The 27,646-nt window shown below is 35.0% G+C and overlaps 2 protein-coding genes across 25 annotated transcripts in view; one reads left to right on the top strand and one right to left on the bottom strand.

Moving 5' to 3' along the window:
- ABCB1 (ATP binding cassette subfamily B member 1) overlaps nt 1-4,728 on the bottom strand; it is a 219,707-nt gene extending 214,979 nt beyond the window's left edge. Inside the window, exon 1 of the mRNA XM_045388707.3 lies at nt 4,594-4,728. The gene's annotated coding sequence lies outside the window, so the exon portion shown is untranslated. The remainder of the gene's footprint in view (nt 1-4,593) is intronic.
- Nucleotides 1-27,646, top strand: part of RUNDC3B (RUN domain containing 3B) — a 180,833-nt gene that overhangs the window by 79,404 nt on the left and 73,783 nt on the right. For 18 of the 24 annotated variants that reach the window (XM_074035589.1, XM_005550325.4, XM_005550324.4 and 15 more), the window contains 3 exons: nt 1,980-2,065; nt 12,081-12,170; nt 13,773-13,853. In XM_074035589.1, coding sequence (XP_073891690.1) covers nt 1,980-2,065; nt 12,081-12,170; nt 13,773-13,853 — 257 coding nt within the window. The remainder of the gene's footprint in view (nt 1-1,979; nt 2,066-12,080; nt 12,171-13,772; nt 13,854-27,646) is intronic. The other 6 variants (XM_074035600.1, XM_074035592.1, XM_074035601.1 and 3 more) reach the window with 1 other exon arrangement.

The raw sequence follows: 27,646 nt of genomic DNA, 5'->3' as shown, positions 1-27,646 counted from the left end.
AAATTGTTTTCTTCTTACGGGTTTTTAAAAATTCATTGTATTTTATGGATAAGAGTTGTCTGTCAGATATTTATAATTTAATTTTAATTTTCCTACTCTGTGCTTTTTTTTTCTTTTCTTTTTTTTTTTAACTCTCTTAAATGGTAACAACTCATTCCCTGAAACAGGAAAGAAGGTGGAGTGTATAGGTATTAACATAATTAGGCTGGTCAGTTTGGTGGTAGTAAAATGAATTTCTTCTAATTGTGTCTGTTTTTCATTTGTGCATAAAGTAGGGATAGTGTTGTAACCTAACTCACATAATTATTGGGAGAATTACTTATCTTCTTAATGTATATAAAGCTCTTAAAATGTAACATATTAATTACATTTTTAAGTGCTGACAACTTTTACTTATTTATTTTTTCATAAACCTTCATTTTATGGATCACTATTATCAACTGAAAAGGTCTAAATTCCGTAATCTAGTTTTTAAGTTGTTCTACTTCTTGGCCCAAACAATCTTTATAAGTCTGTTTATCTTCTGTGCTAGTGAAAGTTCCTTTGTTAAAGAAAAGAAACCGTTAAAATTAGTGCAACTTATCCTTACAATATAACAGAATTTCATACACATTCAAATGCAGGAAACTAAATGCAGCCCAGTTTTGTGTGGATTGAAATTAATAAATCAGGAAGGAAGATTTTCCCTACATTTCTTATCTAGTAACAGCATAGACTCCTGTGCTGAATTTTCTCTGGAGAGCAATTTTCCTGACTTCATTGGTGAAATTGTAACCTTTTGATTCAAGACACCACTATTAGTTTCTGTGTCTTTTAGATGAAATTTCAAGAGAGAATTTTGAGACTACTGGCCAGCCGGTAGCTTGCCTCTTCCTTCCTCTGTTCCAATCAACCACAGCTAAGCTAAAAGGGATGTTGAGCTTGATAGGTAAATTGACTTGCATGCTAACCACACGCGTATCATTCATTTTCTTCCCAGTAGTAGTACTGCTGCTTCTGGCCTGCATTCTACCACTGCCTAGATTGACTCCTTTGTGACTTTTCCTATCCCAGAGTTTGCTGAATTCACTACACTTGTAGACGTTTCTAGAGTATGTTTTTTTTCCCTTTCTGGCAGTTGACAATCATGTATATTGATTAGTGTCACCTTTATACTGCCATTGCAGTGTTTTGATTTTCTATATATTCAGTCTTCATGAAGTTTTTAAGAGATTTGTGAAAGAGTTGAATGAAAATGAAAATAATTGAATTATAAAATTCTTACTACAAATATGATCTCTTATATTCTTTAGTTCTAAATAGAAAGTCCATAAGAAAATTAATTACATTTAATAAGAATTGTCTGTTTCTGTGATTCTGTGCTAGAATATGCTGGCTTCTGTTTTTTGTTGTTTGTTTTTCTAGTTTAAATATTTGGTAATAGCTTTTAGAATTCTCTGGGGACACCAAATTCAATAACTCATGATTTGGATTCATGATAAATCATGAAATTTGGATTTTATTACTAGTTGTATAAAACTTCCCACTGGAAGGACAGGATTGAAAATTTTCTTAAATAAGTGATGTTAAGACTGATTATCTTTATTAGTGAGAGAGAACTCTGTTTTTCATGATTTATGAGAGGGCTCATTTTAATTAGTTTGTTGATTTGGGGTATTGAAGTAGAGAGCTATATCATTACGTTATGTAATTCAAAAGAATTCTCTAACCCAAGTAGCTCAGCATTAATGTTCTGTCCCTTCAGAGGATAGAAAGTTAGTTTGACATGCTGTACCCTACCTATTCAGAAAAACAAAATATATACTCTAGATAATCAAAATTTATCTATTTTTATCTACTTAAATATTTTTCTTAGTCGTTATCAAATGTATATTTTGAATGGCTGTTTTTACATATTAAAATACTTATATTTTTGATGGCACAGTGACAAAATATTTTTTTAATTTTTTTTATATTTGATTCTTTTTTCTTCCTTTTAGGGTAGAGCCTGGATCAGAGTAGCACTCATGGAAAAACATTTATCTGAATACATCTCTACAGCTCTGAGAGACTTCAAAACAACCAGGTTTAAAAGTCCTTTTAATTTTCTAATATATATTTGAAAGAATCACCTAAAGACTTGAAAATCAGAATAGGATGAAGAATCAATTTCTAAAATCTTCAACCGTTTTATTTCCTCCTTTTGTTACTACTCAGATAAATCCACTGTCTTCTTAGGAAAATGTAATTTGTCAACTAAACATACGTCTACCTTTCTGTAAAAAGATACACATTATAACTGGAATATCCTTTTTCTAAATCATTTCTGATTCGTACTCTTTCAACTCTTGAAGCTTCATTCTCTCCATAGACTGTTCCCTGATGGATTTGAAGATTTAACTATGAAATTTCAATAGCATCTTTTTTATTTTCACCACCACAGTGTTTCCTTATTTTTTTGCTTGTAAAGAATAGAAATTGGCCGGGCGAGAGGCTCACACCTATAATCCCAGCACTTTGGGAGGCCGAGGCTGGCAGATCACTGGAGGTCTGGAGTTCAAGACCAGCCTGACCAACATGGAGAAACCCCATCTCTACTAAAAATGCAAAATTAGCCAGGCATGGTGGTACATGCCTGTAATCCCAGCTACTCGGGAGGCTGAGGCAGGAGAATAGCTTGAACCCAGGAGGCAGAGGTTGTGGTGAGCCGAGATTGTGCCATTGCATCCCAGCCTGGGCAACAAGAGAGAAACTCTGTCTCAAAAAAAAAAAAAAAAAAAAAAAAGAATATAATTAATAATTTATTTAATTCATATGTATAATTAATTTTTGCTTATCTTTTTAGGACAATCTAAATCATTGTTTTTCTTAGATTGTATAAAGATGACATCCTGTGCCATGTGAAAAATAGGACTTTGTTAATGTTTTATGATGATAGAAAAAGGTACATATTAGGACAACAGTCATTCCTAATTAGCACTCAACTACTAATCTTTATTTGTTGCTGTTGAAGAAGCCACTTTTCTCCATATCAAAAGTATTTGTAAATGAAAAGGTTTAATAATTTTAATAACTTAGACATAAACTGTTCAATGTAGTAGCCACCAACACATGCCATATATAAATTTAAATTAATTAATATTACATAAAATTATGAATTTAATTTCTCAAGTGCTGTATCACATTTCAGATGTCCCATGGCCACATGTAGCTTATGGTTACCCAATTGGACAGATTTAGAGTGTTTTCCTCATCACAGAAGGTTCTGTTGGGCGGAGCTGCCTGAGATATTTCTAAATTATCATTCTTTTCTCTACCTCATTAATCATATTTCTGAAAGAAGAGAAAATAATTACAACTATAAACTAGTTTTGATAGAAAAAAATAAGCACAAAGAAATCATATCTCTGAGATCTTAAATTCCATATCCTAATGCAGGGTTTGACATTCTGGATTTTGAGAAAATCTGGGCATTTATTATGACACATTCTTTCAACTAACTAGCTGGTACTAATTAAGTATCTTTATTTAGTTGCCTCTATTTTTGTGGTAATATAATAGTAAACTTTTAATTTTGAGATACAAAAAATATAATTGTCACTATTGTAAGTTTGACCAGGATAGAAAGACTTTTAGCTAAAAGTAATATTTGCATAAAGTAAATCTGATGTATACTTATTTAACTTCTTTTCAAGCAACGTGACACTTGAGATATTTCTAAAGATAAACAGTGAGATGATGATAAACCCTTAGACATTTGAAATGAACTTTATAAAATGAAACATTTGTTTACCATAACTAAGTTTCATTATGAAACTTAAGCATTGAGAATACTAAGGCTTTGAAAATGAAAACAAAGAATAGTATCAGAATCTAGTAGCTCAAATCTAAAAATCCTATGTTAATTAAATCAAAATCTAGTTTGCATAGTAATCATTTCCTATGCAATTACAATATTGAATCAAAGTTATGATAGTCTCTTCCAAATAGAAATTAAATAATTAATAATCTCTAAATTGTTAGTCTTCTTTCTTAGTTTAAATGATTGGGTGGGGTAGAAATAATTCTTGAATAGATTATTTTTAGAACAAGTAGTTTAAATATTTAAAGGAAATGCTTTCTGCCTTGTTCTTACGTGTTAACCATGCTTTTTCATAGAAAGGAAATGATTCAGCTCTAAAAAAGTACATGAAGTAAAAATATTCTTGTAACAATACATAAACATACAGTCTTCAAACAGAAACATGGCTTAGCGTACAATGTTCATATATACGTGTCTAATACATAGATATATGCACACATGCATATAATATTTACACATATACATTTATTGAATAGTAGGATTTAAATGTGAATATAATGGCTTTGTAACTCTCAAAGGAAGTAAGTAGGGAGTTATTTCAGAATTTTTATCTTACAAGTTAACTAAAAAATGTGGAAAAAAATCTTATTTTTCTCCCTCTATTTACACTATCTTTTTTTTTTACTGAGATGAAACCAAAGAAATTTCTTAATTCTAATTAAATTTGATTGCAAACTTCTAGTCAAGACAAGTATATTCATAAGATTAGATTTGTAAAATACAAACAATTAGAAAGAGTATTTGTGCCTTACCTTTTATCTGGATGCTTCCTGAAGTAAGTACTCCTAGAAGAATGAGAAATGATCTCTAATCTTTAGGAATCTAGAGAATATCTGAATAAAGTAGATTTCTTCATGTTCTACTCTTCACAGATAAAGAGTAATGATAGCCTTTAAAATAGTAATACAAATGTTTATCCCAGTACCAGAGGAGGAGCTTCATGAACTAAGGCAGGCAGGCTTGAAAGCACTAATCAGTGAAAACCCAAGGATAAGTTTGGGTGGAGGAAGGGTGGGAGTAGAGATAAAATAAATTTTGAGTACATGACTGTGGCTCCAAAGCATTGAAGAAATATGTGTGATCTTTTTGCTAAGGTGTAGGATATCTTAATGAGCAGTTGTAAAAACAAACAAAAACCTTGAAGAGTTACATGGCTTAGGGGTTGGAGTATAATTGGAAAATAGCCAGAGTTGAGAAGTTGGCAGAGTGAAGATTAGAATCTAAGCTAAAAAAAAAAAAAAAAAGAGAGACTTGTTTTGGTAGGTTACTGGGAAGACCTTCAAATGAGAACTGACATAAAAACTGAATTAATTTGTTCAAATTTTTAATTTCTCTTACCCACAGACTAAAAAATAATTAGTACATTTAAATTAAAAATACCATATGATATTTCAAACACAATTGAAAATGTAACAAGAATTTGAAGTAATAAATATGGAAAATATAAAGATAAATTAGCTTTATGGAAATTCATTTGTTTACTTTGCAATTATATCACAGTATTTAATTTATAATGAAAAAGTTGTCTTCAAAAGAAATATTAATTTTCACAATGTTTTAGCACAAATCGAAGGAAGCAGTAAAGTATAAAATAAAACTTTGTAAATTATTGAACTGTCACAAAGAGAAATATAAGATGACAAACACTTTTCTCAATTACAGAAAAGTAAACAGAATAGTGATAAGTAACCAAAATCTTTTGAGAGTTAAGAATGCATTTTGGAATCTGAGTATGTATTAAAGTTTTACATTATTAAGATAGAAGATAAATTGAACATAATAAAAATTAAAACTTTGTGTTTCAGAGGACAACATGAAGAAGGCGAAAAGATGACAAACAGAATAGGAGACAATTTTTACAGATCATAATCTGATAAGGCAGCGGTCCCCAACCTTTTTGGCAGCAGGGACTGGTTTTGTGGAAGACAGTGTTTCCACGGACCGTGGTGGCAGGGAATGGTTTCAGGATGAAACTGTTCCACCCCTGATCATCAGGCATTACTTAGAGTATCATAAGGCGCATGCAACCTAGATCCTTCACACGTGCAGTTCACAGTAGGGTTCTTAGTCCTGTGAGAATCTAATGCCTAAGTGAAGGAGCCAGAGCTCAGGTGATAATGTTCACTGGCCCACCACTTACCTCCTGCCCTGCAGCTCCAGTTCCTAACAGGCCATGGACAGGTTCTGGTTCATGGCCCAGGGGTTGGGGACCCCTGTGGTAAGGGTTTTGTATCTACAATGTATATAAAGAACTTTTACAACTCAATAATAAAAAGACAACTTATTTAAAAATGGGCAATGAATCTGAATAGACACTTCTCCAAAGGGGGTATACAGATGGCTAATAAACACTAAAATATTGTTCGACATCATTAGCCATCAGGGAAATGCAAAACCACAATGAAATAACACTGCATACGAACTAGGATGGTTATGTTCAAAAGATCACTTAATAAATTTTGGTGAGGATTTTGAAAAACTGAATCTTCCATACATTGCTGGGGGGAAAAGAAAATTGTGCACTCACTTTGAAAAGCAGCCTGGCAATTTTTCAAAAGGTTAAACATAGAGTTACCATATGACCCAGCACATGACTCCTAGGTGCATGTGTGTCTGTATCCATGTAGCAGAATATTATTCAGGCATAAAAAGAAATGAAGTACTGATCCATGCTGCCACATGGATGTACCTTGAAAACCTGCTAAGCTTAGCAAAGAAGCCAGTCATAAAACACCAGATAGTGTATGATTCCCCTCTTCCTTTAGTTATCAACTTTCTGTCTCCTCATCCTCAATCTCTTTACTACTGCTGGATCAATCCCACCCTTATAGAACATATACTGGTACCTCCTACCTTAAAAAGAAAAAGATTCTCCATTGAACCTGTAATTCCCCTCTGCCAATGCTAATTTCACGATTCCACTTCATCACCAGACTTCTGCAGATCACTTCTTCACACTGCCATCATTTTCTTACTTTAGAGTCATTCTCTTATCCACTTTTCTCTGGCTTCTGCCCCTCATCACTCCACCAAGAATTTTTAAAAGAATACCAGTTGCTAATAATCTACAAACTACCCAATGTAATGGATATTCCTCTGTCCACATTGTACTCCATCTCCCAGCTACTCCCAGTAGAATTTGACTACTTCATCATTCTTGAAAAAAATCTCTGCACCTTTAAATTATACAACATTCCATGGCTTTTCCTTAATTGCTCTCTTTTTCTGTCATCTTTTCCACTTAACAACATCTGACTGTTCATATTCTCTGGGCTCAGTCCTGCATTTTCTGCTTTTTTTTCCTCTGTTCATTTTTCTCTCTATTCTCTCTTCCTGGAGTTTCATCCATTCCCCTGACTTGAAATACCATCCATATGACCATGATACCACATTTAAACCTCTAGCTAGATAGTTCAGATATACTGATTTTTTTTTCCCTGTAATTCTGTTCACCCCTTCTTAGCAAATGGTATCACTGCCTACCTACATAATTGATTAAGGGAGAATCTAAAAATCATACCTGGTTCCTCTTTCTCCCTCATTCCCTGTAATTAATCCATAAGCAAGTCTTACTGATCCTACCTCCAAATCTATTTTGAATCTATTTATTTACCTTTATCTCCACGGCTCTTATGCTCATCTAGACCTCTTTTATCTGTTGTCTAAGGCTCACCTGTCGGCCTCCTGACCTTCCAGTTTGCCCGCATTTAGTAGCCATCTAGCTTCCAGCTGATCTTAAAAATAAAAGAGATTATGTCAACTCCCACTTAAAACATTGAAATGATTTCTTATTACATTAGCCAGAAGGCCCTGTGGCTGTCTTGTTTCCTGGAGTCAGATCCTGGTTTCTCTACTCTAGCTGTGTCTATCTTGGACAAGTTGCTTAATCTCTCTGGAGAATAATATGTAGCGGCAAAGTTAAGAAGATGATTCATGTAAAGTTATTACTATGCCTGCCACTCAATAAGTGTTCATTATTGTTATTAATGTTCTGTGGCCTACAGATCCTTGTGTGATCGGACTTATGTGGGCTAAGGTATCAGGTTAAACACTTGAGAATGCCTTACTTAATGACTCTTTCCAAAGTTGGGCTTTCCTTCCCTTTGTCTCTACCTCAGCAACCTGTTTATTTACTTTATATTTATCATCATCTGTAATTATCTTTTTCTTTTGTTTCTTGCTTTTCTATTCCCCTAGACTATATGCTCCATAGAGAGGATCTAAATCTAACTTATTTACCATTGTAACTATAGTACCTAGCACAGTTCTTGTCACATAAAAGGAACTTAATATATAATATATATTTATTGATTAAAATAATTACTGAATCTCACATTCTTGGCAAGACCTTTGGAGGTTGACTTTTTCATCAGTTTTTCATTTTAATTAAATTTGACTTTGAATATAACATCTATTTATAATGCAAGGATCTGTGTTATATGTCATGAGGAAGAATTTTCTTATATCCCCTTTTAGTAGTCTCTTATATTAAATTGGGGGAAGAGAACAAGCATGCCAATAATGAATTTTCTTTGGTTTATAACACAAGCTTTCTCATATTTTAATACTGTGTTTTCAAATACGTAGAATAACTTTTGACTCCCACAAAAGGAAAATTTGAAGCATAACATTAGATAGTATCAACATAATTTATATTTATTATTCACCTTGGATCCCATCCAAAGGATATTTGTTATTGAACTACTTACAATTCTTTAAAATATTCCTACAGAGTGGACAGTAAGGTGGCATTATAGGAATATATTTCAATTAGAGTTAAATTATATATGGTAAAAGAAAAACATATTCTTATAAAGGCATTATTTTAAATACTTTTCTAGTCACTAATGTTTTTCTAATCAACATATAAATACTTGGAAAGGGTGGTATACCTAATAAGATCAGGAAATTTTTTTCCCAGATCACAGTAGTATCAAATAGTTGCTTGTAATTTTTCCTCACTTCTGAAATATAAAAGTATATTTAAAGGTATAGTCTCTAATATATAAATCTTTAATTGGAAGTTTCATATGTATTTTTTACTTTGGTACTTTCAACATTTATAATATATTGAAATTAAGCAGTACAGTGTTTTGGTTAGATTCTTCTCATTTATACATATACATATATTTATTTTATATATATATATATATATATATATATATTTTTTTTTTTTTTTTTTTTTTTTTTTTGAGAAAGGGTTTTGCTCTGTCACCCAGGCTGGAGTGCAGTGGGGCCATCTCAACTCGCTTCAACCTCTGCTTTCTTGACTCAAGCAATCCTCCGACCTCAACCTCCCAAGTAGCTGGGACTGCAGGCATGTACCACCATGTCCGGCTAATTTTTTTGTATTTTTTGTATAGATGGGGTTTCACCATGTTGCCCAGGCTGATCTCTAACTCCTGGGCTCAAAGGATCTGCCTGTTAAGGCTCCAAAAGTGCTGCGATTACAGGCATTAGCCACCAGGCCTGGCATAAAAATTTTCTTTAGAACAAAAAATACTTTTAACTAAAAAAAGGGAATTTTTAGTATATACCTTACTATTATTGGATTAGTCATCTCAGGCTTTACTCATGGCTCATTTGTTGTATGACCTTGGTTATATAAGCAAAGTTTAATGTTCCAATTTTTCAATGAGGTAAAATGAAAAGGTTGAAATTTTACAATCTTTTGGAATCTTTGAAAGTATTGACCACAGGAATCATATTTTTAGTCAAATTATTGATATATTAGTTTGCATAAGAGAATAATTTTTCAAGACAGCTTCTACCTCTTTCATACACGTGAATGAAGTTTTTGATTAAATGGTAAAAATATCTTCTCGGATCAATTCAGTTTTCTAAATACTGAATTACTTTAAAATATATTATCTCAAGCTCAGAAGTACATCTTCTGAAAAATTTTTTTCTTAACCAGAACTAATAATTTAAAAGTTCAGCATATAATGGGCAATTCTCTTAACTAGCCCTTCCTCTTCCATTTTTCCTTTCCTGTTTTGCTGTTATATTAAATCAGGCCTTATACTTAAGATATGGTTTTTTTCAGTGGAATTATTGACTTTACATATAGCAACCATTTTGCTTAAATCATTCGCTTAGAAAATTTACTTATTTACTGATGATTAAAACTAAAGCCATAGCCGGGCGAGGTGGCGGGCGCCTGTAGTCCCAGCTACTCGGGAGGCTGAGGCAGGAGAATGGCATAAACCTGGGAGACGGAGCTTGCAGTGAGCTGAGATCCGGCCACTGTACTCCAGCCTGGGTGACAGAGCGAGACTCCATCTCAAAAAAAAAAAAAAAAAAAAAACTAAAGCCAAAAACTCATCAAAACATTATTATATGCATGCACATATAAAAGACCTTTAGATTTTAAAAAATTTCTCAAACGAGTTAATTTTTTGCTGTGGTGTTCTTCAATACTCCCTAGTACAAAGCTGCCATTAGAAAGCAAGCAAGAATAGTTTTGAGCTGATTTTTGGAATGTATTTTTTAAACAATGGTAGGTTCAAGATAAAGAATAAAAAAAGTAGACCTTTTCTTATATAAGAAGTACTAGGAATAATGGGTTATTGCCAATATTCAAAAAACAAGATTATCTTCCAAATTCATATGTCTCATAGAATTTAGTGGTCTGAAACCGTTAGAAGCATAGTTCTTCCAAGGGTTAATAATATATTCTGCCAATAGCCAACTTAGTTATTGGACCAGGGACAAAGTCTCAAACATATGTATTTGTCTAAGTATTTTACGTTTCTGCAGGACACCTCAGTAGAATCTGTAAAAAATCCTTCCATTTATTTTACTAATTTTTGTTAGGCCAGAAGTTTTCATTTTTCTCCTTTTATATAAATCAGTAAAAGGAATTTCAGTAGGTCCAAGAAAATAAAAAACGTTTATTCCAAGCTAGTCTCCCCACTGTATTTGTTTGCAGCCTTTCATCTGTCAGAGAGTAAATAGTTGCCTGTTTTTTCTGTTTTATACTTTTTATTCATTTAATATTCCTTATTAACCATACCATAAATTAAGTTCTTTTAAAATATTGTTGTTTTACAAAAAGTGGGTTTAATATAAGATATGGGACTTAAAGAAAGAAGAATTGGGTACCCTTCTTAAGCAATTCGTCTAACATGAGCTTGTGCAAATTGTTTTACACTTTTCCTGATGGTAAATTTGAAACTAATGATGATTCCTTCTGCATTTAATTTATGGGTTTTTTTTTTTTGCAATTATCACATAATATGTTTGTAAAAATACTTGATAAGTTGTGAACAACAATTCAAAATTGATGGTAGGATTATAAGCATATTAAAATTTTTTGCAGAATTTATAAACTCAGAAATACTAAAAAGAGCAAGACCTTTGGTTTACTAAAATGTTTCATTTTAGTTAGTGGGGTGGTATAGAGTGGTGTTCACTCTCTTATATATAATATAAATAGATACAGCAGTGTAATCATCCCTGGTTACTGACATAAACTAGACTTTACATAGTGCTACGTTTTAAAAGAAGTAGATTAATGATTTTACATTCATTTTTGGAAAAATACCTTAGGGCCACATTGTTATTTTTCTTTCAAAAATTTTTTAAAAACTAATGATAACTAAAATAAAAAGCTCTACAGGAATTAGCAAAGATACATTCACATTCCCGTTTTTGTCAAGGGGATAATGAATACTTTCTTTTTCATATGCAGCCACCTTGGTAGCCCATCTGCTTTATTAGGATTGTACTATTAAGGTTACTGTAAATTACTAATGAGTATGCCTCCCAAATTCTTAACTTAGTCAATAACCTTTGGAATTATAGAAAAACAGAAATTATTTTTTCTTATTTGTTAGAACTCAAGTCTACTTCATTTTGAAAACAGATCAGTACAAATGACTCTGAATTTGCCACCTTTCACCTTACATTTATATTGCTTGATTATCAAAGAAAAATGCTGGCACTCTAGACCCATCGAAAGAGTCACTTTGGGGATTCTTTTTAGGAGAGGTGAAAACAGAATTCTTTTTGTTATATTGGCAAGTTTTAGTTTCTTCAGGGGCTTGTTGTTGTTTTTCTATCTCTTTATTTTGGTCTAGGTATCTTCAAAACTTCAGTGATAGAAATGTTTTTTTTAAAACTACAAATTAAAGAAAATTTAGCTCTTCCTACAATAGTCTGGACTCTAAATGTTTTCTCTCGATCAAACTTCCATTTATTTTTAATATTTTATATATTCACCCATTTCATTTTTTAGGAGATTTTATGAAGATGGAGCAATTGTCTTGGGTGAAGAAGCAAATATGCTTGCTGGCATGCTGCTAGGACTCAATGCTATTGATTTCAGGTACTTAATATAACCAAATGCATTCAGTTTATAAATTATTCTGTGTCTTAATAGTTTCTACTTATGATTTTTTCTTTCGGTTTTCTAAGTAAAGCACACAGTTGGAAATCGTTATTTGATTCATGTTCTCTTTCAAATGACATCAGTTTGTTTTTTTAAATGGGTTTGCTCTCAGAAAAGAGACTGCCTGAAACTTAACAAATTGATAGGCTTGCTCTGTAGCTTGGATAAAAAGAAAACTTAGACTATATCCCATTCCCCCAACAACCCCCTCCCCAGTGAAGGAAGGCTTTGAATCTTATCTCTTAGTATTTTTCAGCTACTGCTTTAAAATTAAAAAGAAATAGACTAAAAGTAGTTTCAAAGCCAGAAAGATTATCATTATCTCATGTGTTGAGATAAAGAAGATCCTGAGAGGCTGTCTTGGGTATCTTATGTCTCTTATGTTATGTATGGAGAATATAAAAAAATATTGTTAAAATTTACTTTTATTATCAACAAGATGAACTGGTTCCACACTAAAGTAACAAGTGCTAAAAATGGGCAATACAAGTTCTTTTTAGATTTATAGACACTTTTTTTGTATTTCTTTAATTGATCCCAGATTTTACGTTACATTGAAAGTAAAAGGTTTGTCTATAAGAAAACTCAAACACAAGGAATGAAGGAAATATTATATTTTTATTGAAATATAACATTTGGAAATTCAGGAATATTAACAAAATAAGTGTAAGACAAATGAAATTCTACTTTTGGGTCTTGATAAAAATAATGCTGCTCGTTTTCACTGAAGTTATCTTTTTTAGTAAAGCACTTCCTTTTCTAAATATTTGTCATTTTACAAGTCTAACTTTATTAAGATTTAATAAGCTAGTATTAGGTTAATTAGCTTAATTGTGGAGGATGAACATGATAGATGGAATATGAAGGTTGTCTTTTTGATTGCTCTATGGATGTTAACTTTTTATATCACATGTTACCAGCTCTGTCTAAATTTTTTACAGTCTTGTTTTGTTTGTTGTTTTATTGTTTTAAAAAACTGTCCAGGCACGACAGCTTATGCCTGTAATGCCAACAGTTTAGGAGGCCGAGGCAGGCGGATCACCTGAGGTCAGGAGTTCAAGACCGCCTGGCCAACATGACAAAACCTCATCTCTACTAAAAATACAAAAATTACCCGGGCATGGTGGTGGGCGCCTATAATCCCAGCTACCCAGGGGGCTGAAGCAGGAGAGTTGTTAGAACCCGGGAGGCAGAGGCTTCCGTATGCCAAGATCATGCCACTGCACTCCAGCCTGGGTGACAGAGCAAGACTGTCTCAAAACAAAACAAAACAAAAAAATGGATTAAGAATGTTAACTGTTGGTTTAATGTAACCCATTGACAGTGTATTAATTTGTACAGTGCTTTGTCATTGGTATTGAAGGTAGAACATTTTATTCAGGCATTTATTTGTGACAAGTAACAATTAAATTGCTAACAAAAAAAATTCACTTGCCATTTCATGAGAGAAGCGTTTCTGGCAAGAGATTTTTCATAAAACTTAAGTTTGATTTAAAATTTTATATATTAATATGAAATATTTATTTTCTATTGTCTTAGTTTCTGCCTAAAGGGAGAGGGACTGGATGGCAGCTTTCCTGCTGTAATAGACTATACACCATATTTGAAGTATATCCAAAGGTATGTGACATTCTGAGATATGTGTTTTAAAATCTTATTTAAAATTGAATGTCTTGTGCAATGTTTGTCTGATTAAAACTACTTTGTACTAAATATTTCTTCCAGTATCAGAAATCATTAAAGGGTACAAGCTTCAGTTGCATTTTTAGTATTTATTATTTTTAAAATACACTTTTTATGTAAATATACACTTTTTAACATAATTGTAATCCCAACATATAGTTTTTAAAATAACAAAAGCATTTATTCATATTGCTATAGTCATTATAATAACTTTAATAGCTCTGAAATAGTCGACTGAAATTTCAAAACTATAATTCAGTATTTAGATTGTTTTCCATTTTTCTCATAAAAAAGGATAAATAACATTCTTATCAGTTTTCCTTTTGTTTTCATTGTAAATTGTCAGAGATATTCAAATAAATTCTCTGAAAAATCTGATGACTCTTAAAATATGTCTTTTAAAGAGTTGTAACAATTTATCCTGTTACCAATATTGTGTGAGAATTGTGGATTTCCCACAGTCTCATCAGCATTAAATAATAATTAATGACATCTATATATATTTCTAAGGTCTGCTTGAAAGATTGATTTCCTCACTAAAATGATGATCTTTATATACTTCTTTATTTTTCCATAAATTACTGGAGTACAGGTGGTATTTGATTACATGAGTAAGTTCTTTAGTGGTGATTTGTGAGATTTTGGAGCACTCATCACCTAAGCAGTGTCCACTGCACCATATTTGTTGTCTTTTATCCTTCTCACCCCCCTCTTACTCTTCCCCACAAGTCCCCAAAGTCCACTGTATCATTCTTATGCCTTTAAGTCCTCGTAGCTTAGCTCCCACATATCAGTGAGAACATATGATGTTTGGTTTTCCATTCCTGAGTTACTTCACTTACAATAATAGTCTCCAATCTCATGCAGGTCATCGCAAATGCTGTTAATGCATTCCTTTTTATGGCTTCGTAGTATTCCATTGTATATATATACCACAGTTTCTTTTTTTTTAATGGAGAAAGTTAGCTTTTATTTGTCTATAATTAATTGTGAATTCTTGAAAAATATAAACAAGGGATTATCTGAAAGCAAAAAATCTGGGACAATTATTAAATATAAAAACTACAGATAGTGTCAAGAATTCAAATTTTTCACCTTTCCCTCTCATCCCCAGGGTGGAATATCAGATAAAAATTTAGTGAACTAAGGCCGGGCGCAGTGGCTCACACCTGTAATCCCAGCACTTTGGGAGGCTGAGGTGGGCAGATCGTGAGGTCAGGAGATCGAGACTATCCTGGCTAATAACATGGTGAAACCCCGTCTCTACTAAAAATAAAAGTTAGCCGGGCATGGTGGCACATGCCTGTAGTCCCAGCTACTTGGGAGGCTGATGCATTAGAATGACGTGAACCCGAGAGGTGGAGGTTGGAGTGAGCCGAGATCACGCCAGCTGCACCCCAGCCTAGGCGACAGAGCGAGAATACGTCTCAAAAAAAAAAAAAAAATTAGCAAACTATGGTAATTACATATTGACAGTTCTCAAGGTGTCTTCAAAACATATCTTCCCCTGTATAACACAGTTTCTTTATCCAGTTGATTGATGAGCATTTGGGTTGGTTCCACGATTTTGCAATTGTGAATTGTGCTGCTGTAAACATGCGTGTGCAAGTATCTTTTTCAAATAATAACTTACTTTCCTCTGGGCAGATACCCAGTAGTGGGATTGATAGATCAAATGGTAGTTCTACTTTTAGTTCCTTAAGGAATCTCCACGCTATTTTCCATAGTGGCTGTACTAGTTTACATTCCCACCAGTGGTGTAAAAGTGTTCCCTGTTTGCTGCATCCACACCAACATCTACTGTTTTTTTATTTTTTTATTATGGCCATTCTTGCAGGAGTAAGGTGGTGTCACATTGTGATTCGATTTGCATTTTGCTGATCATTAGTGATGTTGAGCATTTTCATATATTTTTTGGCCATTTGCGTATCTTCTTTTGAGAATGGTCTGTTCATGTCCATAGCCCACTTTTTGATGGGATTGTTTTTTCATACTGATTTGTTTGAGTTGTTTGTAGATTCTGGATATTAGTCCTTTGTCAGATGTATAGATTGTGAAGATTTTCTCCTCCTCTCTGTGTTGTCTTTTTACTCTGCTGATTGTTCCTTTTGCCGTGTAAAAGCTCTTTAGTTTAATTAGGTCCCAGCTATTTATCTTTGTTTTTATTACATTTGCTTTTTGGTTCATGGTCATGAAATCCTTGCCTAAGCCAATATCTAGAAGGGTTTTTCCAAAGTTCTCTTCTAGAATTTTTATAGTTTCAGGTCTTAAGTTTTAGTCCTTAATCCATCTTGAGTTGATTTTGTATACGGTGAGAGATGAGGATCCAATTTCATTCTTCTTCATGTGGGTAGCCAGTTATCCCAGCATCATTTGTTGAAAAGGGTGTCCTTTCCCCACTTTATGTTTTTGTTTGCTTTGTCGAAGGTCGGTTGGCTGTAAGTATTTGGGTTTATTTCTGGGTTCTCTATTCTGTTCCACTGGTCTATGTGCTTATTTTTATACCAGTACCACACTGTTTTGGTGACTATGGCCATATAGTATAGTTTGAAATCAGATAGGGTGATGTCTCCAAATTTGTTCTTTCTGCTTAGTCTTACTTTGGCTATGTGGGTTTTTTTTTTTGGTTCCATATGAATTTTAGAATTTTTTTTTCTAATTCTGTGAAGAATGGTGGTGGTATTTTGATGGGGATTGCATTGAGTTTGTAGATTGCTTTTGGCAGTATGGTCATTATTCACAATATTGATTCTACCCATCCATGAGCATGGGATGTGTTTCCATTTGTTCGTGTCATCTATGATTTCTTTCAGCAGTATTTTGTAGTTTTCTTTGTAGAGGTCTTTCAACTCCTTGGTTGAGTATATTCCTAAGTATTTTTTTTTATTTTGTTTTTCAGCTATTGTAAAAGGGATTGAGTTCTTGATTTGATTCTCCACTTGGTTGCTGTTGATGTACAGAAGAGCTACTGATTTGTGTACATTAATCTTGTATCTAGAACCTTTGCTGAATTCTTTTATCAATTGTAGGAACTTTCTGGAGGAGTCCTTAGGGTTTTCAAGGTAAACAATCATATCATCAGCAAACAGTGAACAGTTTGACTTTCTCTTTACTGATTTCGATGCCCTTTATTTCTTTCTCCTGTCTGATTGCTCTAGCTAGGACTTCCAGTACTATGTTGAAGAGGAGTGGTGAGAGTGGACATCTTTGTCTTGTTCCAGTTCTCAGAGGGAATGCTTTTAACTTTTCCCCATTCAGTATTATGTTGGCTGTGGATTTGTCATAGCTGGCTTTTGTTACATCAAGGTAGGTCCCTTGTATGCCGATATTGCTGAGAGTTTTAATCATAAAGGGATGTGCTGGCTTTTGTCAAATGCTTTTTCTGCGTTTATTGAGATGATCGTGTGATTTGTGTTTTTAATTTTGTTTATGTGGCATATCACATTTATTGACTTGCATATGTTAAAGTATCCTTGTATCCCTGGTATGAAACCCACTTGATCATGGTGTATTATCTTTTTGATATGTTGTTGGATTCGGTTAGCTAGTATTTTGTTAAGGATTTTAGCATCTATGTTCATCAAGAATATTGGTCTGTAGTTTTCTTTTTTGGTTATGTCCTTTACTGGTTTTGGTATGAGGGTGATGCTGGCTTCATAGAGTAAATTAGGGAAGGTTCCTTCTTTCTCTATCTTATCGAATAGTGTCAAAAGGATTGGTACCAATTCTTTGAATGTCTGGTAGAATTCTGTGAATCCATCTGGTCCTCAACTTTTTTGTTATTGGTAATTTTTTAATTACCATTTCAATATCGCTGCTTGTTATCAGTCTGTTCAGCGTATCTAATTCTTCCTGATTTAAGCTAGGAGGGTTGTATTTTTCCATGAATTTATCCATTTTGTCTAGGTTTTCTAGTTCATATGCATAAAGGTGTTCACAGTAGCCTTGAATGATCTTTTGTTTTCAGTGCTGTGAGTTGTAATATCTCTTGTTTCGTTTCTTAATGAGGTTATTTTCTCTCTTCTTTTCTTGGTTAATCTTGCTGATGGTCTATAAATTTTATTTATCTTTTGAAAGAACCAGCTTTTTGTTTCATTTATCTTGTATCTTTTTGTTTCAATTTCATTTAATTCTGCTCTGATCTTGGTTATTTTCTTTCTTCTGCTAGGTCTGGGTTTGGTTTGTTCTTGTTTCTCTAGTTCCTTGAGGCGTGACTTTAGAATGTCAGTTTGCACTCTTTCAGTCTTTTTGATATAGGCATTTAGGGCTATGAACTTTCCTTTTAGCTCTGCCTTTGCTGTATCTGAGAGGTTTTGATAGGTTGTGTCATTATTGTTGTAAAGTTTGAAGAATTTTTTGATTTCTGTCTTGATTTCATTTTTGACCCAATGCTCATTAAGGAGCAGGTTATTTAATTTCCATGTATTTGCATGGTTTTGAAGGTTCCTTTTGGAGTTGACTTCCAGTTTTATTCCACTGTAGTCTGAAAGAGTGCTTGATATAATTTCAATTTTCTTAAATTTATTGAGGTTCATTTTATGGCCTATCACATGGTCTATCTTGGAGAAAGTTCCATGTGCTGTGGGATAGAATGTGTATCCTTCAGATGTTGAATGAAATGTTCTGTGTATATTTGTTAAGCCCATTTGCTCCAAGGTATAGTTTAAATGCATTGTTTCTTTGTTGGCTTTCTATCTTGATGACCTATCTAGTGCTGTCAGTGGAGTATTGAAGCCCCCCGCCCCCCCCCCGCCCGCCAACTCTTATTGTGTTGCTGTCTATCTCATTTCTTATGTCTATTAGCAATTGTTTTATATATTTGGGAGCTCCAGTGTTTGGTGCATGTACATTTAGGATTGTGATATTTCCCTGTTGGATGAGGTCTTTTACTATTATATAATGTCCCTCTTTGTCTCTTTTACCTGCTGTTGCTTTAAAGTTTGTTTTGTCTGATATAAGAATAGCTACTCCTGCTCACTTTTGGTGTCCATTTGCATAAAATGCCTTTTTCCACCCCTTTACTTTATGTGAGTCCTTATGTGTTAGGTGAGTCGCCTGAAGGCAGCAGATAGTTGGTTGGTGAGTTCTTATCCATTGTGCAGTTCTGTATCATTTAAGTAGAGCTTTTAGGCCATTTACATTCAATGTCAGTATTGAAATGGGAGGTACCCTTGCATTCATTGTGCTCTTTGTTGCCTGTGTACTTTGGTTTTTTGTTTGTTTGTTTTTTATTTTTGATTTTTAACTTGTATTTTTGTTTTATAGGTCCTGTGTGATTTATGCTTTAAAGAGATTCTGTTTTGATGTGTTTCCAGGATTTGTTTCAAGATTTAGAGTTCCTTTTAGCAGTTCTTGTAGTAGTGACCTGGTAATGGTGAGTTCTTTCAGCATTTGTTTTTCTGAAAAAGACTGTATCTTTCCTTCATATATGTGCTTAGTTTTGCTGGACACAAAATTCTTGACTGATAATTGTTTTGTTTGAGGAGGCTGAAGATAGGGCCCCAATTCTTTCTAGCTTGTAGGGTTTCTGCTGAGAAATCTGCTGTTAATCTGACAGGTTTTCCTTTATAGGTTATCTGGTGCTTCCGTCTCACAGCTCTTAAGATTCTTTCCTTCATGTTAACTTTGGATAATCTGATGGCAATGTGCCTAGGTAAAGACCTTTCTGTGATGAATTTCCCAGGTATTCTTTGTGCTTCTTGTATTTGGATGTCTAGGTCTCTAGTAAGGCCAGGGAAGTTTTCCTCAGTTATTCCCCCAATTATGTTTTCCAAGCTTTTAGAATTCTCTTCTTCCTCAGGAACACTGTTTATTCTTAGGTTTGGTTGTTTAACAGAATCCCAGACTTCTTGGAGGCTTCGTTCATATTTTCTTATTCATTTTTGTTTGTCTTTGTTGGACTGGGTTCATTCAAAGACCTCATCTTTGAGCTCCGAATTTCTTCCTTCTACTTATTCAATTCTGTTGCTGAGGCTTTCCAAAGCATTTTACATTTCTAAAAGTGTGTCCAAAGTTTCCTGAATTTTTTATTTTTTTTTTCTTTAAGCTATCTATTTCCTTGAATATTTCTCCTTTCATTTCTTGTATTATTTTTTGGATTTCCTTGCACTGAGCTTCGCCTTTCTCTGGTCCCTCCATGATTAGCATAATGACTACCTCCTGAATTATTTTTCAGGTAAATCAGGGATTTCTTCTTGGTTTGGATCCATTGCTCGTGAGCTAGTATGATTTTTGGGGGGTGTTGAAGAGCCTTGTTTTGTTATATTACCAGGGTTGGTTTTCTGGTTCCTTCTCATTTGACTAGGCTCTGTCAGAGGGAAGATCTAGGGCTGATGGCTGTTATTCAGATTCTTTTGTCCCATGGGGTGTTCCCTTGATGTAGTACTCTCCCCCTTTTCCTATGGGTGTGGCTTCCTGTGAGCCTAGCTGTAGTGATTGTTGTCTCTCTTCTGGGTCTAGCCACTCAGTGAATCTACCTGGCTCTTGGCTGCTACTGGGGGTTGTGTGCACAGAGTCCTGTGATGTGAGCCATCTATGGGATACCAGCACCTGTTCTGATGGAGGTGGCAGGGAGGTGAGGGGTTGCAATGGACTCTGTGAGGGTTCTTAGCTTTGGTGGTTTAATGCTCTATTTTTGTGCTGGTTGGCCTCCTGCCAGGAGGTGGCACATTCCAGAGAGTAGCAACTATGGTAGTATGGGGAAGAACCAGTGGTGGGCAGGACCCTAGAACTCCCAAGGTTATATGCCCTTTGTCTTTCACTGCCAGGGTGGGTAGGGAAGGACTCTCAGGTCGGGGCAGGGCTAGGCATGTCTGAGCTCAGACTCTCCTTGGGCAGGTCTTGCTGGGGCTGCTGTGGGTGATGGGAGTGAGATTCCTAGGTCAGTGGAGTTGTCTACCTAGGAGGATTATGGCTCCCTCTGCTGAGACCTGCAAGTTGTCAGGGAAGTGGGGGAAAGCAGGCAGTCACAGGCCTCACCCAGCTCCCATGCAAACCGAAGGGCCAGTCTCACTCCCACCATGCCCCTGCCAACAGCCGGAGTCCGTTTCCAGGCAGAGGGTGCGACAGGCTTGAAAACCTGCCCCAGGCTACCCGCCTCCCAGCTGCAAAAGAAAAGAGCTTAGTTCTTCCCCTGCCTGTGGAGTCTGCACACTGGATTTGCACTCTTCCCCAAGTTCTGGCCGGGAGGCTTCTCACCCCATTCAAATTGTTACAGAGTTCAGCTAGAGATTTCCTTTTCCCTGTGGAGTTTTAGCCCCTGCTCCTCTGGCTACCCTCCCTTTGGATCCTCGTGGTACAGGCAGGAATGGCCTGCTCGGGGACCCAGCGAGCTCCCAGGGCCTTTCTGTTGTTTCCCCTACCCCTGTATTTTGCTCAGCTCTCCAGATTGACTCAGCTCCTGGTAAAGTCGGAAACTTCTCCCACAAACAGACCTTCAGCTTCTCCAGTGGTGGTGTGTGTTTGGGAGAGGCAGGGTTCTCCCTTTCCCACTTCGGCAGTTGTGGCACCCACAGTATTTGGCGGGGGGTCTCCCATGTCCTGCAGGAGCAGTCCACTCCTTTAGAAGGTCTGTGGTCCTCTCAGGATTGGTAGGTTTTTTTCTTGCAGTCGATCTGGAGCTAAAATTCACAAGGCAAGCCTCCGCAGTCTGCTCTGTCTAGAGCTGCACTCTAGTCCTGCCTTCTGTCCACCATGAGGATCTACAGTCTTTATATACTTCTAAAATTTTATAATCATGGCAAAGCTATAACATATTCTGTATGTGTATAAAATATGTATATATGTCACACACACACACACCCCAAATGCATTTATTGAGTGCCTAACCATAGGACAAAAATTTTCCTCGGTGCCCGGGATACTTAGATGTCAAGAGTATAGGAGCTTTATGAACTTCTAAAAAAGAACACAGTCCCCATTCTCAAGATAATTGCCATCTAGTAAGAGAAGTCACCAATATTTCAAAGCTGAGAGTGGGAAGGTGTTTTGGATGGTGAGGGAAAAAGAAGAATAGAATATAATGGCACTGTAATTTCTAACTTGGGTAAGTGGATTCCTTGGGAAAAGGGATAATTGTAGTACATTGTCTAGAAAAGAAATGCAGCAAGATGATGTTTTGAGCAGGCATAAAATTATACTGTTTTGGGATATGTTGGATTAATAGGCACTGCTGTCTCTATTTTACAAATGAGAAAACTGAAATGCAGAGAGGTTAAATAACTTGTCCTTAGTCACACAACTAGTTTATGGCAGAGTGGGTAAAATACAAGTCTGGAATTAAACAGCAAGATGTCATCTGGAGATAGAATTTAGTAATCAGTATGTAGGTAGAAAGGCTGTATTCAGTGATTTAGGAAATGACTTAAAATATAGAGAGATATGTATACACACACACACTAATTTTCCTCTTCTACGTACATGTAAGATACTGAAGTAATTATTACAGTGTTTTTGAAAGGTACAATAATGGAACTTTCTCATGATGTGCACTCATAATTAATTTAGTAATGTAGAACCTGTATACCCAAGTGCATAGCCACTTTTTATCTGAATATTTTAATATGATTTTGTGATGCACTAATCCAAACATGTATATATAGCTTCTTTATAAAATGAAGAATTTCTAACATCTTGTTGTATAAAGGATGCTAAAATGAAAAGACAAACACCAATTCAGCCTAGTCATAAGCCAGTTAGTATTACTAATCATGGAGGTTTTTTTTTAGAAAAATTTAAACTATCCTAATTGTCATAAAGAACTAATACTTTAAAAATCAAATTGCATTCACAGAAATATACCTGTATTAGACACATTTTTAAAAAATCTACTAGATTGCTAATTTTAAGAAACCATCAGTCCCTCCCCCCACATTACTGCTTTTAATTTATTTAGAAAGTAATACATATTCATGGTAGAAAAATTATAAAATAAATAAAGATAGGAAGAAGAAAGTTTAAGTCACTCCTTATCTTACCTTCAAGAAGCAGCTGCTAGAAACATTCCTGACATTTTGATGGATGGCTTTCCAACTTTTTCTATGCATAGATACATTATTTACTTTAATGAAAATGGAATCATAATGTACATGTAGCTATTTATTTCCCTTACTACTATATAAAGTGCCTTTTACTTATCATTAATAGTGTTTCTACAGTATCATGTCCTAAAATTTCATTGTCTGTATAGTATGTTTACACAGTTATTGTGAAACTTTAGGGTACATTTAATTATTAACTGTTATATACAGTGTTGTAGCTAACATCCTTGTAACTATATGTTTTTATACAAAGCAATGAATTTTTTTCAGATTTATTTATTTATTTATTGTACTTTAAGTTCTGGGTTACATGTGCAGAATGTGCAGTTTTGTTACATAGGTATACACGTGCTGTGGTGGTTTGCTGCACCCATCAACCTGTCACCTACATTAGGTATTTCTCCTAATGTTATCCCTCCTGGTGTGTGATGTTCCCCTCCCTGTGTCCATGTGTCCTCATTGTTCAACTCCCACTTATGAGTGGGAACATACGGTGTTTGATTTTCTGATCTTGTGATAGTTTGCTGAGAATGGTAGTTTCTAGCTTCATCCATGTCCCTGCAAAGGACATGAGCTCATCCTTTTTTATGGCTGCATAGTGTTCCATGGTGTGTATGTGCCACATTTTCTTAATCCAGTCTGTCATTGATGGACATTTGGTTTGGTTCCAAGTCTTTGCTATTGTGAATAGTGCCACAGTAAACATACATGTGCACATGTCTTTATTGTAGAGTGATTTATAATCCTTTGGGTATATGCTCAGTAATGGGATTGCTGGGTCAAATGGTATTTCTAATTCTAGATCCTTGAGGAATTGCCACACTGTCTTCCACAATGGTTGAACTAATTTACACTCCCACCAACAGTGTAAAAGCATTCCTAATATTTCTTTAAATAAAAATCCTAGAAGTGGAATTTATGGGATAAATAACATATATATTATTAAAGCTTTTGATACATACTATGATTGTCCTCCAGTGAAGTCATACCAAAATTCAGTTTGTATTAACAGTATATGAGAATGCCTGCTTCTCACTCTTTCCAACAGAGTGTTTAAGTTATGGCCAATTTTGTAATTTTTATAAGTGAAAATGATATTCTACTATTTTAATTTCCATTTATTTGATTACTGGCAAAGTCAAACTTTTAAAAAATGTTTATCAAAAATGTCTTTTTAAATAAGGGTTTATCCTTTTAAAAGTAAGTATATAAAATATACTTATGAAACATCTTAAAACATATTTTATATTTAATATTGGTTTAAATTTCAGGACGTGTACCAGTGAGAAACAGTTGCTTTTCTCTGAGTTACTGTTTGATATAACTTTAAACATCCTGAAACATTGTTTCTGTAATACATTTTAAGCCTGAAAAGTCCAGTAGCTAATGATTGTGGGTATTTGAGATACCTTCAACTTTTCACTTTTAAGTTGAATGCTATTATCCCCATTCTTATAGCTAAGTCTTTTACTTAAACAGATTATTTCCTAAAGAGGCTAACTTCTACAAACAAAATCACTGACGTAAATAGACTGGACATGACCAAGGATGCTGTTAAATTGCCGTTACTTGATATAGTAGTCCATGTACTCTGTCAGTCTCCTGGTCTTAGGAGAAATAAATCAATCATTTTCTACGTAAGACCACTCCTTGGACCTGTGCAATGTATCCCATCCTTTCTCTTTTAGTAAGGTCTTTGCTCTAGCAATTGTCTCTTCTCATTAATTATCCCTCTTTTCTAAATCTTCCCACGTATCACAGCATATAAGCATGTTGTTATTCTCCCCACCATAAAAACAAAACCCAAAACGTTTCTAACCCCACATTCACTGTTTCTCTGTTCCCCCTCCTTTTATTATAAAACTATGCCTCTAGATTATTTTTTTCTTTGCTTCCATTCTCTCTTGAACTATTCATTAAGCTTTTATCCCAACCCCTGAAACTGCTCACGTCAAAGTCAGCAGTGATGTCTCATTGCCAAATCCAAGACGAGGAGACTGACAACTAGATTTGGCAGTGATGCACATGACTTCTCTCTTCAGAGCTCTTCTAGTTTTCCTCCTGGTTGCCCCTTCTCACTCTCCTTGCCTGATTTCTCTGTATCTCCCCAACCTTTAAATGTAGAATATTTCAGGGATTGGTCCTGAACTGTCTTCTCTTATCTACACTCACTCTTTAGGTAGTTTTCCACTCAGTGTTTCATTACTTTAAATACTGTTTATATGCTACATTTTCCAAGTGTGTGCTTCCACCTAGGACACCACTGTAAACTCTAGGATTCCTCCATCCGGCCTTCAAATTAACATTTTCATTTGTATGTATAATAAGCACCTCGACTGTAACAAAATTAAACTCCTAAATTCTCCCCCACAAACATTTCTTTCTTTAGTCTTTCCCAGTTCAACAATCATAGTTATATCTTTATAGTTGCTTATACTGAAAACTTTGGAGTCATCCTAAAATTCTCTGCTATAACTCAAATACGATCCATCAGCAAATTCTTTGGCAACTCCACCTCAATTTAAACCTGGAAATTTATACTGGTCTCCATAGCTGTACCTCTTACTCCTATAACGTATTCTACATAGAGGAGGCAGAGTGATCCTTCTGAAATGTAAGATCATTTTTGTCACAGGTAGTGACTATCTGGGGCCAGTATCATGCAGGCAGTAAGAAGAATTTGCCAAGACAGTTATATGTATAGAACGGCACATTTATTAGAGAAGGTATAAAAGTACATTCCAAGAAAGCAACAGGCAGATCAGCAAGAGGGGAGCTGACTGCAAGAAGAAAAGGCTTGCTGGGGATTTTATAGAATGGTACTTGTGCTGAAAAGGGCTTTGTGCAGTACTGATACTGAACTTTCCACCCCCAAGTAACAGAATATACATTCTTCTCATCACCACATGGCACATACTCTGAAATTGACCACATAATTGGACATAAAACAGTCCTCAGCAAATGCAAAAGAACCAAAATCATACGAAACACACTCTTGTACCACAGCACAATTAAAATAGAAGTCAAGACTCTGAAAATCACTCAAAACCATACAATTACATAGGAATTAAACAACATGCTCCTGAATGACTTTTGGGTAAATAATGAAATTGAGACAGAAATCATGAAGTTCTTTGAAACCAATGAGAACAAAGATACAACATACCAGAATCTGTGGGACAGAGCTAAGGCAATGTTAAGAGGGAAATTCATACCACAAAATGTCCACATGAAAATGTGGGAAAGATCTCAAAATAACAACCTGACATCACAATGGAAAGAATTAAAGAAGCAAATGAACCCCAAAGCTAGCAAAAGACAATAACCAAAATCAGAGCTAAACTGAAGGAAATCAAGACACACACAAAAAAACATTCAAAACATCAACAAATCCAGGAGTTGGTTTTTTGAGAAAATAAGATAGTTATGTTCCAAGCTTGACTAATAAAGAAGAAAAGAGAGAAGATCCCAATAAACACAATTAGAAATGACAAAGGGGATGTTACCATAGACCCCACAGAAACAAAATAACTATGAACACCTCTATGCAGGGCAAACTCGAAAACCTATAGGAGATAGGTAAGTTATTTGACACACACACTCTCCCAAGACTGAATCAGGAAGAAACTGATTAGCTGAACAGACCAGAAACTGATTAGCTGAACAGACCAATAACGAGCTCCAGAATTGAATCAGTAATAAATAGCCTGCCAACCAAAAAAAAAAAAAAAAGCCCAGAACCTGATGGATTCACGGATTCACAGGCAAATTATACCAGATATACAAGGAATAGCTGATACCATTTCTTTTTCTTTTTTTTCTTTTCTTTTATTTTTTGGAGATGGAGTCTCACTTTGTCACCGAGGCTGGAGTGTTGCACAATGATCTCGGTTCACTGCAACCTCCGCCTCCTGGGTTCAAGCAATTCTCCTGCCTCAGCCTCCTGAGTAGCTAGGACTACAAGCGCACACCACCACTCCTGGCTAATTTTGGTATTATTAGTAGATACGAGGTTTCATCATGTTGGCCAGGCTGGTCTCGAACTCCTGACCTCATGATCTGCCCTCCTTGGCCTCCCAAAGTGCTGGGATTACAGGTGTGAGCCACCATGCCCAACCAGCCAATACCATTTCTAATGAAACTATTCCAAAATATTGAGGAGGAAAGACCCCTCCCCAACTTATTCTATGAGGCCAGCATCATCCTGATACCAAAACTTGGCAGAGATACAACAACAACAAAAACGAAAGCTTCAGGCCAGTATGAACATTAATACAAAAATCCTCAACAAAATACTGGCAAACTGAATCCAGCAGCACATCAAAAAGCTAATCCACCATGATCAAGTAGGCTTCATCTCTGGGATGCAAGGTTGGTTCAACATACGTAATCAATAAATGTGATTCATCACATAAACATAACTAAAGACAAAAACAAATAATTATCTCAATAGACACACAAAAATCTTTTGATAAAATTCAGCACCCCTTCACATTAAAAACTCTCAATAAACTACATATTGGCAGAACATTCTTCAAAATAATAAGAGCCATCTATGATAAACCTACAGCCAACATTATACTGAATGGGCAAAATCTGGAAGTATTCCCCTTGAAAACTGGCATAAGACAAAGTTGCCCTCTCTCACCACTTCTATTCAAAGTAGTATTGAAAGGCCTAGCCAGAGCAATC

Source organism: Macaca fascicularis, chromosome 3, assembly GCF_037993035.2.
Source record: "Macaca fascicularis isolate 582-1 chromosome 3, T2T-MFA8v1.1".
NCBI classification, from domain to species: domain Eukaryota; kingdom Metazoa; phylum Chordata; class Mammalia; order Primates; family Cercopithecidae; genus Macaca; species Macaca fascicularis.
Note: the sequence above shows the minus strand (reverse complement) of the source record. Positions and strands in the feature narration are given on the sequence as shown.